This window comes from Danaus plexippus (assembly GCF_018135715.1).
Source record: "Danaus plexippus chromosome 13 unlocalized genomic scaffold, MEX_DaPlex mxdp_15, whole genome shotgun sequence".
Taxonomy (NCBI): domain Eukaryota; kingdom Metazoa; phylum Arthropoda; class Insecta; order Lepidoptera; family Nymphalidae; genus Danaus; species Danaus plexippus.
Genome location: NW_026869849.1, coordinates 5,903,931 through 5,924,490, shown reverse-complemented (window position 1 = coordinate 5,924,490; position 20,560 = coordinate 5,903,931). Strand labels below are relative to the sequence as shown.

At 29.9% G+C, this 20,560-nt stretch overlaps 2 protein-coding genes and 1 long non-coding RNA gene across 3 annotated transcripts; 1 reads left to right on the top strand and 2 right to left on the bottom strand.

The window, feature by feature from the left end:
• Nucleotides 1–13,804: 13,804 nt before the first annotated feature.
• Nucleotides 13,805–14,791, bottom strand: LOC116770101 (uncharacterized). The gene is made up of 3 exons (XM_032661454.2): nt 14,533–14,791; nt 14,260–14,398; nt 13,805–14,039 (listed from the first exon to the last, which is right to left on the bottom strand). Exons 1-3 carry the CDS (start codon nt 14,552–14,554, stop codon nt 13,886–13,888), a joined length of 315 nt encoding a protein of 104 aa, XP_032517345.2. The 5' UTR covers nt 14,555–14,791; the 3' UTR covers nt 13,805–13,885.
• Nucleotides 14,792–16,101: 1,310 nt separating this feature from the next.
• LOC116770266 (uncharacterized) lies at nt 16,102–17,610 on the bottom strand. Its single transcript, XR_009753654.1, has 3 exons — nt 17,461–17,610; nt 17,006–17,069; nt 16,102–16,637 (listed from the first exon to the last, which is right to left on the bottom strand). It is a non-coding gene; the product is annotated as an uncharacterized LOC116770266 (long non-coding RNA).
• A 1,565-nt stretch (nt 17,611–19,175) lies between these two features.
• On the top strand, nt 19,176–20,483 carry LOC116770137 (dynactin subunit 5). Its single transcript, XM_032661489.2, has 4 exons — nt 19,176–19,391; nt 19,630–19,817; nt 19,916–20,027; nt 20,156–20,483. Exons 1-4 carry the CDS (start codon nt 19,344–19,346, stop codon nt 20,354–20,356), a joined length of 549 nt encoding a protein of 182 aa, XP_032517380.1. The 5' UTR covers nt 19,176–19,343; the 3' UTR covers nt 20,357–20,483.
• The last annotated feature ends 77 nt before the right edge of the window (nt 20,484–20,560 follow it).

Sequence of the window (20,560 nt, the reverse complement as noted above, 5' to 3'; positions counted from 1 at the left end):
AAATACATTAATGAGTATCATTAAAGTTAACATAAATTTGAAAGACAATCAAATTGACTAAATCTTTTTTGATATAATTTGCAGTAGAGAAGTTTAAAACTTTAATAACATCGCCAGTATCAAATATAGTTTTATAGTACTCGCTAATTAAACGATCTGTTTCACTTAAAGCAATATATAAAAAAAATTATGTAAGGATTGCTTTAATATCTCGATGTTTTATGTATATAAGATATTTAAAAAAAGTACGTGAATAGAGTAAAAATAGACAAAAAGACAAAGTATAAATATTTGTATATATTTTGAGTATAATTTTAATATGGATTCAGACAAAAGTATAGTCAATTTTCTACATTAGTTAAAGGTTATTAATTAATAACCGATTGATTGCAATGACGTTCGCAACACAACATAATTAATTATGTGAGTATTTTGCTATATGGATTAATCATTACAATTGTCATCAGCTGGGATGTGATAATTATTGAATTGCAGATATTTGCATTCTTGATGTAGGTTCATAGTTATTTACTGTAAATTATTAAAAGTCCAATTTGTAGCTTGCTGAATTAATTGAAAGAGGGTAAAAAAATCGTGACTTAGAAGAGGTTTAGTAAAAACTGAAACAATTTTATTTTGCAATTTAAATTTTTTACAATAAATACTTTATTCATTCATACTTCCTAGGCCTTTGATAAATATTGAAGTATTAAATACAATTTAAGTATATTTATACAATATTCTTGACACTAACAAACTATGTTTTGCATTTTAAAATCAGAAATATTTTGTAGATTCAGAATGTAACCTTTTTGTAAGTGCAGCTGCTGTTCCTATTTCCTTTCCAATTTTTTTTAACCTCTAGACTCTACTGACAGTGGCTATCGAACTAGGCTTTCGAGTAATCTAATGTTTGCAATGTTTTAAATAAATTAATAGAAGCTACATTTAGTTCTTAAACATGTCCTAATTGGTGTGTTCAGAACATTTTGTCCTTTTACTAGCAGTAAAAGTTACAGAAAGGTACAACCCTTGTAATTATCGTGAAGACATGTAGAGCTGTGATTATCCTGCCGGTAAAACAGTCGACCGCGGGAGTTTGCGGTTACAACTTCTCGTACCAGTATAATTGCGTCCATTTCAACTCAAATCGTGGCATTTAATTATGTTCATATAATAAGCTTACGTAATATATAAAGTGTATATTGTATACATTTTTATGTACAAGAATGCAAAATGTTAAAAGCAAGACATTCTTATTATCATTTTACAATACAGATTGATATTATTTAAAAATCTGTCTTTACCTACATCTATCTTAAAATCTATAAGTTCACATAACCACGGACATATATGTGATGTATTTTTGTACTAAAAGATTTCTAGTTTTCTAAAATCAAATTAATCGTATTTCTTTTCTACATGTCCATTAAATATAACATCACTTTTTCATCACGACTTATTTAATTTTAACAATTTTTTATTTGAATCAAGCTAAATGTTACTATTTGTAAATAAAAAAGGCTTGTATAAACGAGTACATAACGAATTAAGTAATGTATAATCTGTTTACGTAATACATACACATTCTTACAGTTACTTTCTAAGTTAAGATATTCGTTGGTATTATTACCACATAAATTCTTATCAAATTTCAGTTTTACAACAGTATTTTATTGACTCCAATAATCACAGCCGTAAAAGATTTTAAGTTACCCTTACCTTTTATTACTTTACAGTCTTGGGGACTGTGCTAAGAAGCTTTTGTTTTAATTTATATCCTAAATGACTTCAAAGTATATTACGAAAAGTTAAATATAATATATTCCCTCAATTACAAACATATACGCTTGACTAATTAGGACTTTTATTTCTATACTTCAACATGCCGTAATACAAAACATGATAACCGTAAATATTTTAATTTTACATACAGTAAATTAGTTATAAGATTAATATAATATTTTTTATGTCTGCTGTCACTGGCTTTCTTATTCTTTTAAACTGTTTCCATATTCTTTTGAGTTGTTTATTTCTGATATTCCAAGTGTCATCGTAAATTAACTCAGTATACAAAAATATTTGAAGCGATTTTTTGTAAAAATTTACGAAAGAGTTAAAGTAATCTAACATTAAAACAGTAACGATTACACGAATTAAGCTTACAAAAATAACAATTTAATTTTTTTATACAGATTTTACAGATAGATTTTTTGCTTACAATGCAGTTGTTGTATAATTGAAATGAAAATAGTTTATCTGATTGATGCAGTTTAAATACTGGAAGCAAATGCAGATAAAAATAATGTCTCTAATTATTACTAATGTTAGGTTTAAAATGCATTTTCAGATAAAATAGGATTATATTTACAAATATTAAAAGGTATATTTTTTTATAAAAGTTAAAGATATACTTGCATGACATGTATTATATTTTCTTTTTCAAACTTATAATTATAATAAATGTTGGTAAAATATTTAAATAACATTTTAAAAATTATATCAATTTCAAAGTACATATTTGAATATCCCTTAAAACGCATTGGTTCCAAATAACGGTATTGATGCATGCCCTTGATTGTTATTAGCTCATTGCTGTTTAAATATGAATAATCTGAGCTAATTATTACAATGATTAGACGCCAATGCGCTTGAAAGCACATTTATTATTCTAATAAACACAATCACATACATACATGACACCAATGTGACATAACTTAGACAAATTATTTTCTCCAACTATTTATCTCTATATTATTCTGACAAGTCACGTAGCTTTCAATTTTCGACAAGGAAATCTTGTTTTTTATGCAACCGAGCAGACGGCCTACCTGGTGGAGGTAATACCGTCGCCCATAGACATCCGCAACATAGTTTTGCGAATGTGCCCCACCCTTGATTAGGGAAAAGGGGGAGGAAAAAGTGGGAAAGACGGAAAGAGAGGGGAAAGGGAAGGGGTAGGAAAGAGTGGGAAAAGGGAAAGGGCAATCGGCTCTCTCACTCATCGAATAAAACGTAGCCATTAAAGACTACTTCACGCCGATTTTCTGTGAGAGGGTGCTACTTCCCCGGTCGAGCCAGCCCCCGTTCGAGCTGCCGTAACTTGACCTCAGCTAGGCACCTACCAAAAATCGTAAGATAAATATTATTTGAGATGTATTTGTGTTATAAGATTATAAGTTATAAAATTGCATATATCCTGTTAGTGTCATTTTTTAGAAAAATGTTTTTAAAAAGTTGGTATATTTTTTAATATATCGTCCCGAATTTTTATTTCAAAAATTTTAAAGAATTATACATAAACTTTCTAGCCGCTAAGAGCCTTAACTTCGTTCGCCTAAATTTACTTAAGGGAAAATTCCTTGTGTACCTGAACGTAATTTTAAATGAAAGTAAGATAAGAGGTTTGGGAAATTGCCGCATAAAAGATTTGAAAGAGTTACGAAGTTTTCAAGAAAATAATAGTCATTTTAGTTGTATACTTTTTGAGGCCTCTTAAATGTTTGTCAGATTTAGAGGAATCGTTTGATAAAATACTAATAATATATTGTACAAAATAGGAAATAATAGTATATATTATACACGTACATACATACATTCGAGTACTCTCGTCAGTCTATCTGGATGAAAGGTTAAGGAAACGACTGCAAGGATTTTTTTTACAACAACTTTTTAAGACTTTTCTAATGATAGTTATCTTTTAATAGTTGCATATCATTTGGCATTGACATATATTTTATAAGTGTATTTATTTTACACTTGGAAAAATATCCCTACAACAGTAACGAACAAACAAACAAACAATCTTTTGCGACTTAATATTTTTCTGTAATAAATTACAAATTTAAATTATGCATATATCAATTGAAACAATGGGATAGTTGTCATTTCTATCAGCTGTTATATTCTGGTCTCCAACTAACTTCCATTTTTAACTGCCATGGAATGAAAGTTTCCAACTTCGTAATTAGAGTTACTCTCCTGTTATAGAACAAGTTGATCTGCACAATGGTCTTACGTTGTTAACATCTCTATGAAAATGTTACTTCAAGGGATTGGTTTTAATTTTATTGTATTCTTAATAGTAATATATTTTTATGTCCTCAAATTTTTTGATAACGTTGAAAATTTTAATAATTTAGTAATATCTGTTTCTAAAAGTAACCATTGTATTTTTTCAATTACTTAAGTGAAAGGACTTACATTTAAAAGTTTTATCTTATATTTAAAAAAATGTTATTCAATCCAAATCTCAATTGGCTTCGTAAAATTTCCATTACAGTATAAAACACCATGATAAAGATGAATATGATTGCGTTAAAAAGGTATTGAGATATTTATTACCCAGACACATTCTATGTATATAATTGTCGGAATATTGAATCATTACTTTTCATAATAATAAATTTAAAAATAAGTCAAACATAGTTCCGGTGCAGTTTATTTTGAACTTAAAATTACATAATAAAAGGTTACTGTATAATATTAACAATATTAAGCAATCGACTTGTAAGAACACTATCATACTTTGTTATTTATAGGAAAATTTATTCCTATTGTTCAAAACTGATTTATTTAGTCGTCGCGTCATTAAGCCTTATTTTATTTATTATTACTAAAATCATTGATATTTCAATATAAATTAAAAGAGACAATTTTCTAGAAATATATTTGAAAATATTTTTATTTTTACGTTTTATTATTTCATAAAATTTTATAATGTTTATTATATTAAAGGATATAAGAGTATTGTAATCCATGTTGATCGTTTTTAAGGAGATAAATATTCCAAAAAAGTCTTGAAAATGTTTTTTTTTTTTAACATATTTTTTTTTGTACAACTAATAAATATTATATTAATTAAAATACTTGATTGATTTCATTACATTGTGAAAATACTTTACCATCATAGAGCCGCTGAATAACTTGTGAAAAATGCGATCGAGATGAACTTTTTTAAATACCTTAGGAAGGAATGAACTGATTAAAAAATAATTAATTCCCTAACATTTTTTTAATAATATCTAAAGCTGTAACGAAACTTTCATTAAAAATTTCAATTATGAAGTCAATATTTTAATTATAAAGTCAAAAAGATGGCTCTTTTTTTTAAAAAGATTCTTTTAAATTTTTCTTCAAAATTAGATTAATAACTTTGTATTTGACTAATACAAAATTCTTCAAAATATAAGCTTATTTCAAAAGTCTACAAAATTGATTATAACTTACTTTCCTTCCAAATTTACAAATTAGACATTAAATAGTAAAGTCAAACCTTGTGAAATATAGTTTTTCATGTTTTTTACAAGAAATTCTACCAACTAGATATCTTATCTGAGTTGCATTTTATTTGATTCAGTTTGTAAGTTTAAAAAAAGTAAATGATTATTTTGAATAAGGTTTTTTTTATATTAGTATGTAAAACGTTAAGAAATTTTGTCACTAACATTACATTATCAGAGCTAAATACAAACTACATTAAATTTAACTTTTAATGCGATGTGGCTAAAAACATGCTTAAGCTTTACGGGCTCGTAAATGAATATTAAATATTGAAATAATTTAAGAAAATGAAATAAGCTGATTTTCAAAAAAAGCATAAATAATCACGTCATTATTAAAGTATGTAAATACATCTCATATTTCTTTAAATTAAAATAATTAAATTCCATATAGTATAATAATACATATGGTATGGAATCTTCAACTCTCACGGATCATTACACCCTTAACACAGGTGACCCCTGAAGATATAACTTGCTCGTTTGATGTTAAGTGACCCGGAACAAACCGCCTCGATCGATGTATCACATCTGTTTTACTTAGAAATATAATTGCTATTACATTTTTATCATTATTTATTATTTATAGTTATGTACATCTATATTTGAGAGCCTTAAAAAATCAGTGATGACAAGCCTGTTATGCTTAAATGATTTAAGAATTGTTAAGAAGGTATTCTAAAATAAAGTAGATTAGGTTTTTTAACTAAAAATAAAAACATATTAATATTTTTTTCCATATATTCATATATAGACGACGGTTATTAAAGAAAAAGTTTTTACCGTGAATATGATCAAATGTACTTTAATAATTAATCAGAGTTTTTTTGTTTGGATTTTTTTCTTTGTTAGGACTACTTTAGCTCTTCTATTTTTGAATTCTGAATTTCTTTTCAAATCATTTCAATGAAAATAATTTTCATACAGAACACTACACGGTTCAAAAATCTATTTCTTTATTAACATCAAAAGTAGACGACGACGGATATAAACTTATTAAATAAAATTCACGTGTTGAGGAACACAAAATTATTTCAAGCAATTTTCAAATATGTTCAGTTAACCGTTATTACATGACCGAAGTTGCCTGTCGGCACATCTGAATAAGGTATACGTTTCAATCTTCGCTAAATGTAACATTAGCGTCATAAATCAGCTGAGATGTCCGAACCCATCCTTTTGTAAATAACAGTGAGTGTTTTGTTAATATATATAATATATTCCAAATCCGCAGCTTTTATTAAAGATATAAATAAAGGTATGCAGAAATTTTATGTTTTCAAGTAATATTGTTATTTTAAATTTCATTCTATCTCTATTATACTCATATTTTATACGTTTGCTTTATATTTATTCTCGTTTCAAAGCACAATGAATTTATTAATAAATAATTTAACACTTTTTATCTATATCGTTTTACAAAGTTTCTAAGTAGATCTTAATCCAACTAATAAATGAGCTCTCGTCAATTGGCATTATTATAGTCTCGAATTGTTTATGGTTGGAGAAATCGATGCGGGTGATGGGGTACTTTTAGTACGTCAACACTCGATATATTTTACAGTTTCAAACTATTGAATGCGAATTGAATATAACTATACGCAGCCGTTGAAAGTGCGTATTGTAAGTTAAATGTTGTTAATTATAAAGGCATCGCCTAAGAAGCATCACATAATTTTTGTCAACGGAAGGCGGAAGGTTCATTTATCTACGTCGTCGCAGTAAAAACGTGATCGATGATTCAACGTAAATACCTGCTTAACAAGTTGTTCATTTCTTCCCTTTGTGCTTCATTGACATAATGTTTCTAATGAGGAGTGCAAATGAGATCTAGACAAATTTCTCCTAATGTTTATATTATTTTTATTAGAAACAAATCGGTATTTAGTTTATGAATAAGATTGACCATACAGATAAATTTGTTACATAAATAAAATAACTTATTATTACACATTTAATCTCAAATGTAATGTTAATGCTGTGAAATTAAAGTAACATTTGCTAATTAACTAATTTACATTATTACTGTACATCCTAGTTAGTATTGTTTTAATGTAAAGTGAAAAGTTTGTTGGCTCTTGAAACACCTACGTTGCTTTAAATTTTTAAACATAATTTAGTACTCTATGTTTTCAATATGAAATAATCAAAGTAATGAAGGTTTTAATATCTTTTAACTTCATAATTTTCTATTAATTACCATGACTAATACTCAAAAAAAATTTTTAAATGTCATTTTCAATACAATATTTAATGGTACGATGGTAACTTACAATGAGACAATTCTAAAATGGTTAATCAAATCGACTAGTTTTTATAATTGTCTAAATTTGTTATTTTTTATTTAAGAGCTGGCAGTCCGTGTATAACTTTTCTATTGAATTATTTAAATACAAATTCAGAGGATTTAGGTTTTCTGTTACTCATGGCACATAACATTAATGATCTCAATTTTACTTATATCTACCTCTAAGCTATGCCCCTGCAGGTATTTATTTTGAGCTAGACAAAGTTTGCGAAATAAAAGGAATACAAACAGTTATCATAAGATACCTATGATTTACAATTTTGAATCTTCACCGCTCTACAATGTGGTAAAATTTATTTCATTCAGCGTAACACAAAAAAAATATTTGGGAGTGAAATAAATTAACAAAAACAAGTAAATTGTTTTCATTTATTTTTTGTATATGCCACAATAAATTAAATTTTCCCGTCGTTAATACACCATCTGCTTCTTCTGCATTTTATTGAACAATTATAATATTCAGATCAGTGTTTGACATACGGAAAAAAAATCCAAATTATTTTGAATTTTTAAGATAATTAAATAATAAAAAACTTTTTATAGAAAGCATATCACGGACTCAAGTCAGGGTACTCCAGCTTAGTTAAAAAAGCAAATGGAATGGATAATCCGCAGGAAGTAGGTTCGAATCTAGCTCCTGTCTATCGATTTTTCAATGTCAAGTCTCAATTTAGTAATCTAAAATTTTTTATTCAATTAAATAACTGTTTACAGTAAAAAATAAAAGAAGGTTCGAGAACAAAACATGGGGTGATACCTACAACATCATTAAAGTTAGAATTGAAACTGATAATGCCGTAGGGAGCTGTTTATACTACGTATACTGAGAATGTTTCAAAGTTCTGTGTCCTTTGTAATAAACAGTGTTTTTGGAAAATTGTTAAACAAATAAAATTGGCTAGTTTAATACACCCCTCTGGAAATTTTCTGTTTCATTTTTTATGGGGTACTGAGTTTTATTTACCTTTTACGGGATGGTGGCAACTTTTAATTTAGTTATTTTTTATGTTCGGACTGTTACTACATACCTAGGTGTAAAACTTTGCAACCGCCGTTTTATTCTAAAATTCGAAGCTTTGTAGTCAAAAACAGATTGGACTTTTATAGAATACACAATATAGGTTTAAGTTTTTCTAAACGATCATACTGAGGATTAATAAACTAATATTTTAGTAACTATTTTGCTCCCAAAATTGTACTATTTCACTAAAAGCCATTGATGAATGAAGATTTTCTCAACATTGCACATGTGATGACACAGGAATTGTAATAGGTGAGACCTGAATTTGCTGTGATATTTTATTCTAATTGAAGCTCACAAAGAAAGTAGCAGTTGCCTGTTTGAAATGAGGACACAAAACACAAGAAATGAAAAATGCTCTCCATAAAATCAAAAGCAGCACATTTCTTCTTTGTTATCTCAGCCATGAATTTGTCAGAGTAAAAAAGAGTTCATTATGAAAGCCACGAAGGCGTCAGATGCAATATCCGATGTTCTATCGTTTTATCTTAGAAATCTATAGCCATTTGTCCTTAACGGTGATTGCCGCGCTAAAGTTATAATTTTATTGCTGTCCATCGAATATAATCTATTTTCAATCAAGTCAATAGTAAAAAAGTATATCATAATATTATATAATAATATTTCATAAAAAAATCTCATGGTAAATTTTATGAAATATTCAAGACTGGCATAAAATTTATAAAATTTAATTTAATTTAAACATTAAACGGGGAATTTAACAAATTCATTTTCGTCTAAGCGTTTTTACGGCACAATACGACAAGGTTTATGAGATTGAAGAATTAAAACAGTCGCGTAAGAAACAATTTCGTAAGAAAATTTATAATTTTGTATTTTTTTTTTTTACAAATATGTATATTATTATTTTTTTGTATATATATTCGAAGTGCGCTTAATACTACAGAATATTTTCTCTTTTTTCATAAAACTGCTGACGGTAATAACAAAAACCTTTAATGCTTGAGAGTAAGAGGATTTTATTTTCCTATACAATAAAAACAAACGATTTATAATGTAATTTATATTTAACTTAATCTAGCAACACCTTTTGGTACATTAAATTAAAAATGAATTGTTAGAACAATATTGTAGTCAACTACATGCCAGTGAATTCGTCATCGTCGCATTGATTTTATATTATATTTTAATCACTATTATGCCCAAACATGAAATTTAATTAAGAATAAATTTTCTTTCCAGATCTAACAAAGCAAAGCTTTAACTGCTTTAATCCAGAAAACAGAAGATCCAAGACTTTTAAATTGTAATACTCTCGTAGGTAGGTAGGTAGGTAGTAAATAAAATAATGTTAAACCTTGAATTAACATATTTTAAAATGTTCCTATTTAAATAATAGGAAGTATAATTTAAGTTGAAGCTGTTGGAATTTATAAAAGAAAAAACAATGATATAATTCCGTTTAAAAAAGGTTATCAAAGTTTTCAATGAATTTAATTAGCAAATTCTTCAGAATCTTCAGTCCCCGATGTTATAAATAGTTGAATAAAATTTTTCATTGCTCCATCAATTAAAAACTGCCCTCCAAATTTTTCTTCTAATAAGTAAATTTTCTTTTACTTATATTATCTTAAATTATTATAAATATGGAGGTTTTCTCAGAATATAAGAATAAATGAGATCTAAAACTTTCGCGAGTATCAAACTACAAAATTTCGATGTTACGATTACTTTTCAGCAACCGTGATCACGGGCAGACGAGATGTTAACGTCTGTCAGTTGGTCCTGTTATTTATCATCTACCGCCAACGATTTCTTAATTTTCTGGCGTACCACTCTGGATTAAATGATAACAATATGCCTATAGAATATGCAGAGCTATTAAAGCATTGCCTAGCATTTGGCTACCTCATGTGGAAGGATAAATTCTCCATACAAGTAGATGGGTTGCAATGGGTTCACCGGTTTCCCCCGTGGTCGCTGATATATTTATGGATGACTTCGAGGAGCGAGCTCTTTGCTCTTCTCCAATAAAACCTTTAATATATAAACGGTATGTAGATGACACCTTCACAAAATTAAATAAAAATAAAACATCTGCTTTTCTGAACCACCTTAATTCTATCAATAGCAAGATTCAGTTTGCTATAGAATTGGTGGCAAATAATTCTTTAGCTTTCCTTGATACACTTGTTATTAAGAATCCAGACAATACTTCGGGACATCCTGCTTATAGGAAACCCACACATACGCATAGGTATCTCAATGGTAACTCACACCAACATCCTACCCAGTTAGATATACAACACCTTCGTGATGCTGACCATCTAGAGGCCGAGTTGCAGCATGTAAAATATGCTCTCACCATCAACAACCTTCCCGGGCCTCGGCAGTATCGCAAGAACCATTGCAAGCCACCCACAGTTGAGTGACAACCTGCGATATTATCATAAGTGAAGGGAGTTACTGGCAGAATAGGCAACATCTTGAAGAAGGTTTCGATCAAAACTATATACACACCACACAAAAAAGTGAGCCAATTCTTTAGACCTTTCAAGAGTACCATTGCTTTACAACAAGCGGGTGTATACAAACTCAGTCAGCAGTGTGTGAACACAATGGACAAACAAGGCCACTACATTCGGTTTGATAAACCACAAATCCTTGCTCGTGAAGACAGGTACCAGTACCAATACCAATTATCCAAGGTTAATCATTAAAAAACAAAGGAAATATAGGAAATCATTAAAAAACATAGGAAATTAAAAAAACATGCTAATTTCAATGGAGAAGATGGCTAGAATCTATGCAACACCAGGGACCCCCTCCTTAAAAATATAAAATACCACGTCCGTGACCACAGCGCAGGAGCTCGCGAAACCGTAGCCGCATTCTGCCGGCATCCAGGGACGCTAGAAAATTAAGAATGATTTCTTAATTATAAATAACAGGACCAACTGACAGACATTCACATTTCATCTGCTCGTGATCACGGTTACTGAAAAGTAACCGAAACGTCGGGATTATGTATTTTTTTTAAATAATAAAATACGCGTAGTAAATCTAATGCAAGAATAAAATTTTATTATCCTATAATAAATATATGTCACAAATTAAATTATATTTTGTTAGGGCTTTTAAACCCATAAACAAAATATTTACAATAGGTAAGTACCTCAAACTGATTTTATAATTTAACAAGGTTGGTAACAAAATAATTTACTTAACGACACCGAATAGATAAAACCAAGTAGAAGCTTAACTTTTTGAATTATAAATTTTGCTACAAAAAATCTTTGTCTTTCAAAGATTTATTTTAATTCCCGTAGAGGGTTTAGAAACAACGAACAACCTCGTCCACTAACAGAATGAAAGTATTTCCTTTAGGTATTAGTTGCTTAAACTGAAATCATTTGATTTCCCTCAGGATAATCTTAAAGTGAATTTTTTATATAGTTATCTTCGTTGATCAGAAATATATTTCTAATATTTACCTATACCAACATTGTCGTATACTAATCATAAGTTGTAAAGCTGTCGTGACTTTGAAATCTGTTACTTTCTTTAGTAATACCAAAGTTTGATACCAATTAATATTCAAATATTTGAAATGATTCTGGGCCTTATAGGTTCTAACGTCAAAAATAAAAGGCTCGGCCACTGTTTGGGACGATTCATCGGCCTTCGACCATGACTGTTTTCGCTTGATATTGGCGTATGTGACTCATTTTTCGTCGCCAGTCACCGTCCACTTCGAAAATTGGTCCAGAAGGTTTTTTTACGTCAAATCATGCGGCACCCAAACATCAAGCTTTTTTTTTTGTATCTAGCCTTCTACAGATGGTGTAAGATGGTTTGTTGACTAACTCCCCTCTCGTAGATGACTCGTTAGAAGCTACGTGAGCTAGGATGGGAGGTTTTCCACCATATAGCCCGGACATGGTGCCAAGTGATTGCCACTTGTTCCTGTCCATAGCGAACGCCCTTGGTGGTGTAAAGTTAAACTCAAAGGAGGCTTGCGAAAAGTGGCTGTCCGAGTTCTTCGCAAACAAGAAGGGAGGCTTCTACGAGAGGGGTATTATAAAGTTGCCGTCTAGGTGGAAACAGATTATCTAACAAAACGGCTCGTATTTGAACTAAATCTTTTGTAAAGCATTGAATAAAGAGCAAAAAACGGGAGATATTGAATTTCGCGGCTCTGCACAAAGCGCTACAGAGCTCGTATCTTAAAAAAAGGTCTTAAAAAAAAAATTGAAAGGTTGACATAACTTACAAAACGACACTATGCATGATTAGTTTGGATATTTCGTTCAATAGTCATAGACGTATAAGCATAGTGTTCACTTACGCCGAAATTCGCATTATTTTAAAGTTTTCCTTCGTTAAAGGAAAATCCGCTAGAGAAACGTTCCGTGACATTATTGGTGTTTTGAGGGATGGTACTCTATCACTTCGAACCGCGGAGGCATGATTTCGACTCTTCAGAACCGGTGAAAACAACACCATGGAGAGCAACGATCAAATCATGAAAAACATCGAGTTAGTCCGCCATGTGGCATCTCGTGACATAGCCCAGGAGATGGGCGTTAATCACCAAACCATTTTAAAGCATCTGCAGAAGGCTGGATACAAAAATAGCTTGAAGTTTGGGTTCCGCATGATTTCACGCAAAAAAAGCCTCCTGATCCGAATCAACTCTTGCGATATGCTGCTGAAACGGAACGAACTCGACCCATTTTTGAAGCGGATGGTGACTGGCGACGAAAAAAGGATCACATTTCCATAGAAACCACACCAGAATACTGCTTCAGATTAAGGGTTTCAAACAAATAATTCCATATGTTTAATTAATAATATTAGAGATAGTTAAGACTCTAGCTAGATTAGAGATAGCTAACTCTTGTAAACAAAAAAATAAATCCAGAGAAAAAGTCGATGATGAAAGAAATGTTTTGACTCAAAGGAATTAAACTATCATAATATAAACATATTGTAATAAATTTACATAGAAACCACAAATTAATGTACTCATCATAATAATCGGTCATCTATTGTATCAGACGGATTTTACTATAGATTCAATATTACACAGTTGAAGTGTAATGAATTTAATTTATCGCAAGTTAACATATGTTACGTAAAATAAAGTCGGAATCGTTGGAGCTGAACGAAAAAATATGTGAGAAATATAAAATCAATACATATTACTTATTAGTTTATTTGAAAAAAGTTTTACGACAATTCTAAGTAGCTCTAACACAACCCAGTGGTTTAGAGCTATACTATATAAGTATATTTCATAAATTTAATATATTAAGTACTTCCTCCATACTTTTTGATCAACTCTTCCACCTGGTTCATGGCGACGGCGGTGCGACGTGACAGAGCTGTGACGTCATCCGCCCTGGCGACACGAACACTGAAGCCCTGCATCCTGCTGGAGCCAGATAACATGCGCCCGACAACCCTACATACATAACTCACCATGAACAGAACACTACAGCAACACGACGGAATATACTAAAATTAATTCAGTTTATTCGATTTACTCATATTGCGTAACTTCCATGATATGATTACTTTAAACAGAACTAGTTAAAAGCAAGACAGAGGACAGGCTACATTTTAATGTAATGTATTAAGTCAAGAAATTATTAGAAACACGTAAAACCACGTTAATCGTATACCTAACAGTACAAGGCAGCGACAAATCTGGCAGTAACAAGTCGATTTCGTAATACACCACCTGCATCGCGGGACCGCTTTCGTCTCTCACCACCAAGTTCTGGGCGCTTCGATCCCCTGGACTTACACTAACGCATTTACCTTTACATGGAAACATTAAATTGGATAGAATGTTAAAGAGAGTTTATAATCAAAGTTCTGCACTCAAAACAAAACTCTAGAATGTTCCAGAGACCCATAGTCTTATTATTATAGCTACACTATAACTTCATTACCAACTAGCTCATATAACACCATAACTCCGATGTCTTGTAAAGATCTGTTCCATTTCAGAATCTTCTCAATGGTTCCGCAGAGAACCCTCGTACCTACTTTATGTATCTCCTGTGAAATAAATTACCTTATTTCTAGAAAAAACTTCAACTGATCTTTAATGACTGTCCAATTTACAAGTAGCGGTTATAAAGAACTCTGTTTATAATACAACCATAATTATTAACATTTAATATGATATAAAATACAAATATTTAATATAATTTTGAATATTCCAAATGCTTTATTACTCGTTTACTAGAGAGGTACAACTGAGGTCTGCATTTCTTTACACGCAATCAAGCCACGAACTAAACGACAATCATCTTAATGTAATCAGTTTTATTCACCATCTTTGTAATGTTATATTTGCCTCAGTTATTGAGTACTACTGGATTGTAGACTAAAGTTAGGTACAAGCAAATTTCTAACCACAACACATCTCACCTGTATCTTCTCAACTCGAGTTTTAACGTGAATTTTTTCTTCTTTCTTCAATAAATCAACTTCGATCGGTTTTAAATCAACTAAATAAAAAAAATCTATTTTTACCATCCATCCACATCAATAAGAATACTTTTTTATTATGCTTTTATAATTTTTTTTATCATTTTTCATTTATTTCTTTTTAATAGCTTTTAAGATCATTTGGTCAAAAATATAGATCGAGTTAAATCCGCTACTAAGTAAACTAAGTGACCTTAAGTAAGAGGCTCTCAACATCTTAATACAATCAAATCAACGTCGGTGAAACTCTTGTAACTCGATCTGAGCGACATTTCAGCTGATCCAAGTGACTTTATATAGAAAACGTGTAATAGATGGAGATAATGAAATTAGGTATACTAGATACAGAATTATTTTTGCGATAATAATAATAATACAAAGACGTCTGATAATAAATATATATCAAACAAAAATCTTGATGTTTATGATTTCTTAAAATTTAAAGTCATGGACACGATTTTGATGCTTTCTAGAAGACTTTCATTTCTGTTCAATTTAATTTCATTAGCTGCCATCGTTAAATAAACATATTATTGTTTGAATTAACCACAATTCTTTGAATATTATGCATACAGGTTTTTGTCGTTTTAAGTTCAGTGAATCCAAGCCTTAATTAATGTACTCTCACATGAAATGAGTTTAGTACATCATCATCAAATATTTATTCTAAAGGCCATTGTCCTAAATGCCCAATCAAAATGTTCTTAATACCGTATTCTATTGACTATTGTAATAGCATTCGATAGAATTAAATTCAAACAAAGAACTGAATTAAAATGAAATAAAATCAGAGAACACACGAATAATATAAAAAACACGTCACAAACCTTTAGTGGAATGTTGCTGGAATGTTCTTTGTTTGTCAATAATGTGCGGACGTGCGATTGTCTCGGGTAATGTTGCTGTGAAATATTACTGAGGTTATAGATTAAGAGGTTGAATTTATGCGTGTGTTTGATGAAAATGAAAGAGATATTGTATTTATTTCGGTATGACTGGGAGGGAACAGTTCATAATGAAGGATCTGTGTTGTATACTGTATACTAGGAGTCACTGGTTCTTATTGAATGTTTATAAATGTCATATAAATTAAAGAGGAATTTCATATTTCAGACCAACGTGTGTCCTCTGTGGGTAATGTTTATAGTCGCCTCTCTCCGGTCCGATGAAGTTACGATTCTGATAATTTCCGAACAAGTCAAAACTAGTCGACGGGCATTCCCGCTGTCCTGAAGGCGGTTCAAATTATTAACATTATACATTAACGTGTCTTTATCACGCGTTTTAATGTAAAAAGTTCACCTGTGGCTATGAACGACCCGTTAGTGTCTGAGTACGCGGCCAAGTAACGAGGGTCGATGCCAGATACTATATGACCTTGGTTCTGATAAAACTATAAACATATATTAATATTTTTTGTAATTCAATAATATTTGACATACAATAACAATATATTACATTCGATCCAAATGTCTGTGCGGGAGTTACGACGGATCCATGAGTTATATGAGTCATGTATCCTTGACTCTCTGGTGCGTACGTATGATACATGCTCTGCGGACTGGAATCACAGAGATGTTTAGAACATGATGAAGCCAACAATACACATAGCTTACTTTTATTAAAATATATAATAGAAACTATACATAATAGTATGCACGTCTTAGACGTTTACAGTCATGAAATATTGGTGTTGCAAATAGACTTACAATATTTTAATAACAAAAATAATTATGAAAACGTATTGGATATATTTTGCAGTCTATTAGTATAACTCAGTAGTTTTTCCACGTTAAGATTACATAAGTACCTATAAACGACTATATGATACTACTAGGTACTACTTAAAAATATTGAAACGAAAATTTCAAAATCTTAATTCCCCTTGAGATATTAGAGAGTAAGAGATGTGATCTGCTTTCTACTTACTATCCGAAATTACTTTCGGCATTAGTTGTTGAAAACGATGTCATTTGATTTCCTTCGGGATAATCTGTGAAATCAAAATTATTATGATCCCGTTCTGTTCAAATACTTACGTATTTATATTTTTATTTTATGTTAAAGGTGGCAAATGAGCAGACGGCCTACTTGGTGGGCAGTAGCCATGTCCGTCACCCATGGACAACCTTGGTTTTTTAGAAATAGGGAAAGGTGGGAATAAGGGAATGTCAGGAATAGGTGGGAATAAGGAAAGGGCAACTAGCTCTTTCACTCAACGCAGAAGAACCGCAGCCATTGAAGGCTACTTCACGCCGATCTTCTGTGAGAGGGTGGTACTTCCCCGGTCGAGCCAGCCCAGGTTCGATCTTAGTTACATGACTACAGCTAGGCTCTACCACCTACAAAAATTTACTATAAAAAATAGAATAATATCGTCTCACCTACACCAGCTCTTGGTTCTCGTATAATATATCTATCCATATTAACGAAACTTATCTTAAAATTTCAAATAATATCAATGTGTTATATCGTAATGTACGACAAATTATTGTTGCAAAATTGGAAGTATGCTTAATAGTGTCTTAAATTGGCGCCAAAAACTTATATAGCAAAGGTGATGCTATTATGCCAGAACAGACAAAAAACACCAAAGAGATTTTTATGTGTAACATTTTAAAAAATATTTTGTAGTGTTTAAATAAAATTGTATTTACTGTATTACAAATATAAATAAAATTTAGAAGTTCTGATACAAATAAGTAAAGTATCCGAATGTAATATTAGATGTTTGGATTTTTATGGTTTGACATTAATATTTTCTTTTATCCAGATAATAATAACTTTGTAAGTAAATAGGATTTGCATTTGTATTTTTTTTTTAAATGTGAAGTAAATTTGGAATGTTTTCCTCTGTATTTCATTTTATATACTAAAATTTGTAAAGTTTGTACTATAAAAATTATTTTGTTTATTTTTTTTTTTTTATTGAATATCAAATAAAGTATAATTCATTTATTAGATATTATCAAATATATTATACCGAAAGTATTGTACTCTTCCCTAACAAGTTTCAAAAGTTCTCATTGTAATTAACCGTCAGTTTTCAACCTAGGTTCCATTTGGCTTTGTCAACATTCAACTGAAACTTTGTCTTTGACCTAAATGTAACGAGCTCTTTTACTGTTAAGCCTTTTCATTCCATACGAATCAGCACAGACTGAGAACCTTAATTGTATTGTTTCATAAATAACATGTACCTACCTAAGCTTTAACAATAGCTATTTTATAAGGTGACACACGAACTATTATACTTCATTATACTTTTTAAATAAATAAATAATTTCCTACAAAAAGTTCAAAGCAGTCTTTTCCGGATACCCACTAAACCAAATTCCGCTATTGTAATAATAAAACCCATAGGGACAATAAATTTTAAAATCAGAATTTTTCTATCAAGTATCAATTCGCAAGATTACGTTATTTACTTGTTTATTCAGGTTGTGTTTCAACCAATGGTTTTATTTTACTGTTTGTTTTATACCACTGATCGATGAAAAGATAATGTGATAATCGGTAATTGGTACCAAAGACCAATCAAACTATTTTGTAACTTTTGTAATAAATGAAACTAGTAATTGATTCCATCATTATGATTAGATTAAAATGAATCTCGAAGCAGCATAAATCAAATGAAATCATTAATTTTCACAAAAAAAAATTATGTATATTCCTTATATATATATATAAGTACCGCGGTTCAGATATATTCAAATAGAATTTGTGTTTAAAATATTATAATTTAAAAATTTTGATTCGGTAAAAAAATTCATAAAGATAAGTTAAATTTTAATAAGAAATAGTAAACATTAATATTCAATGCACTTTACATTATTTTTTTATTCTTAATATTTTGGATAGTTTGCTTCTAAGGCTTTATACACATTATAGATCATTGATATATGTAAAACATATTTACGATCAGTTGACAACTAAATACTTTTGGTTTTTATAATAATCTACTTTAATGAATTTAAAAGTTAAATGTTTTTTTTATTTATATTTGAAGTGTTTATTGTCTAAGTCAATCACGACCAAGGTAAAACGTAGAGCGATTTCTGTCAATGTCACTTTATTTGATAGCTGTGAACTGTCAAGTTTATAATTTTTATTGTTGTCCCGTGTAAATGATCTTATTTGTTAGTCATCATAAAAAATTTGGCTCTTCTTGAAATTTAACTTCTACTTTGTTATTTAAACTCAAAACATTATATGAAAATTAAAATAATTTAAATTAACTGCGGTAAAAACGCATATTACAGTCATAATGGAACTTCAAGATACTTATTACAACAAATCTGAATATGTTGAAACGGCAAGTAAATCTAAGCATTTTTTAAATTTTAGTTATTTTAGGACTTTGTCTTATTTTATAGATTTATTTAAATGAAGGGATGAATATAACAATACAGTTTAATATTAAATTGTTGTGTACTTGTAATTTATTTATTTAATTTTTCTATTATTTAAATTTAGATTTATACATTAATTAATATTCATTCACATATATATGAAATGAATGTATTAAAATAACAGTAATATATTATTTCCAGGCATCTGGTAATAAAGTGAGCCGACAGACTGTTTTATGCGGCTCTCAGAATATTGTTTTGCATGGTAAAGTTATAGTTCAAAGTGAGGCAATTATAAGAGGTGACTTAGCTAATGTTAAGACCGGTAGGTTCTGTATAATAAGCAAGGGATCTGTGATCCGACCACCATTCAAGAAATTTAGTAAAGGGTAAGATTGTTGTTATTCATGCCGACATTGTAATATTATTTCAATATATAAAAGGTTCCTGTATGTTATAATTTGTTATGATATATAATGTTTTTCAGTGTGGCGTTCTTCCCTCTACAAATGGGTGACCATGTTTTTATTGGTGAAAATACTGTGGTAAATGCAGCTGTTGTGGGATCTTATGTTTATATAGGGAAAAATGTTGTCATAGTAAGTCCTTAACTAGTTTATAAGTGCCACACAATAATTATGACTTTAAAAGAACATTTATTTTAAGCTTAGAGTTTACTTAAAACTAAAGTTTAAATATTATTTACAAATTAGTATTGTATTTTCAGGGTAGAAGATGTGTGTTAAAAGACTGTTGCATGATTGAAGATAATTCTGTTCTACCAGCGGAGACTATAGTGCCTTCCTTTGCAAGGTATTCTGGTAATCCAGCCAAGCTTATTACGACCTTACCAGAAGCTACTCCAGATTTGATGACAGAATTCACAAAGAGCTATTATCAGCATTTTTTACCTACTACTGTTAGTTAAAAATATTTATTAGTTTATTAATATTTATATAACAAATAGTAACATTTGTTCTGAATGATGTTTATGATATCTGCTTTATCTAAAATGTATACTTATGTGTATAATAAAATGTATAATTTAGGTTTGATCATGTCTTTTTTTACTTCATTATTTTTATCACACACATCAGATCAGATTCAACACATCAGATTCAACAAAAATCCT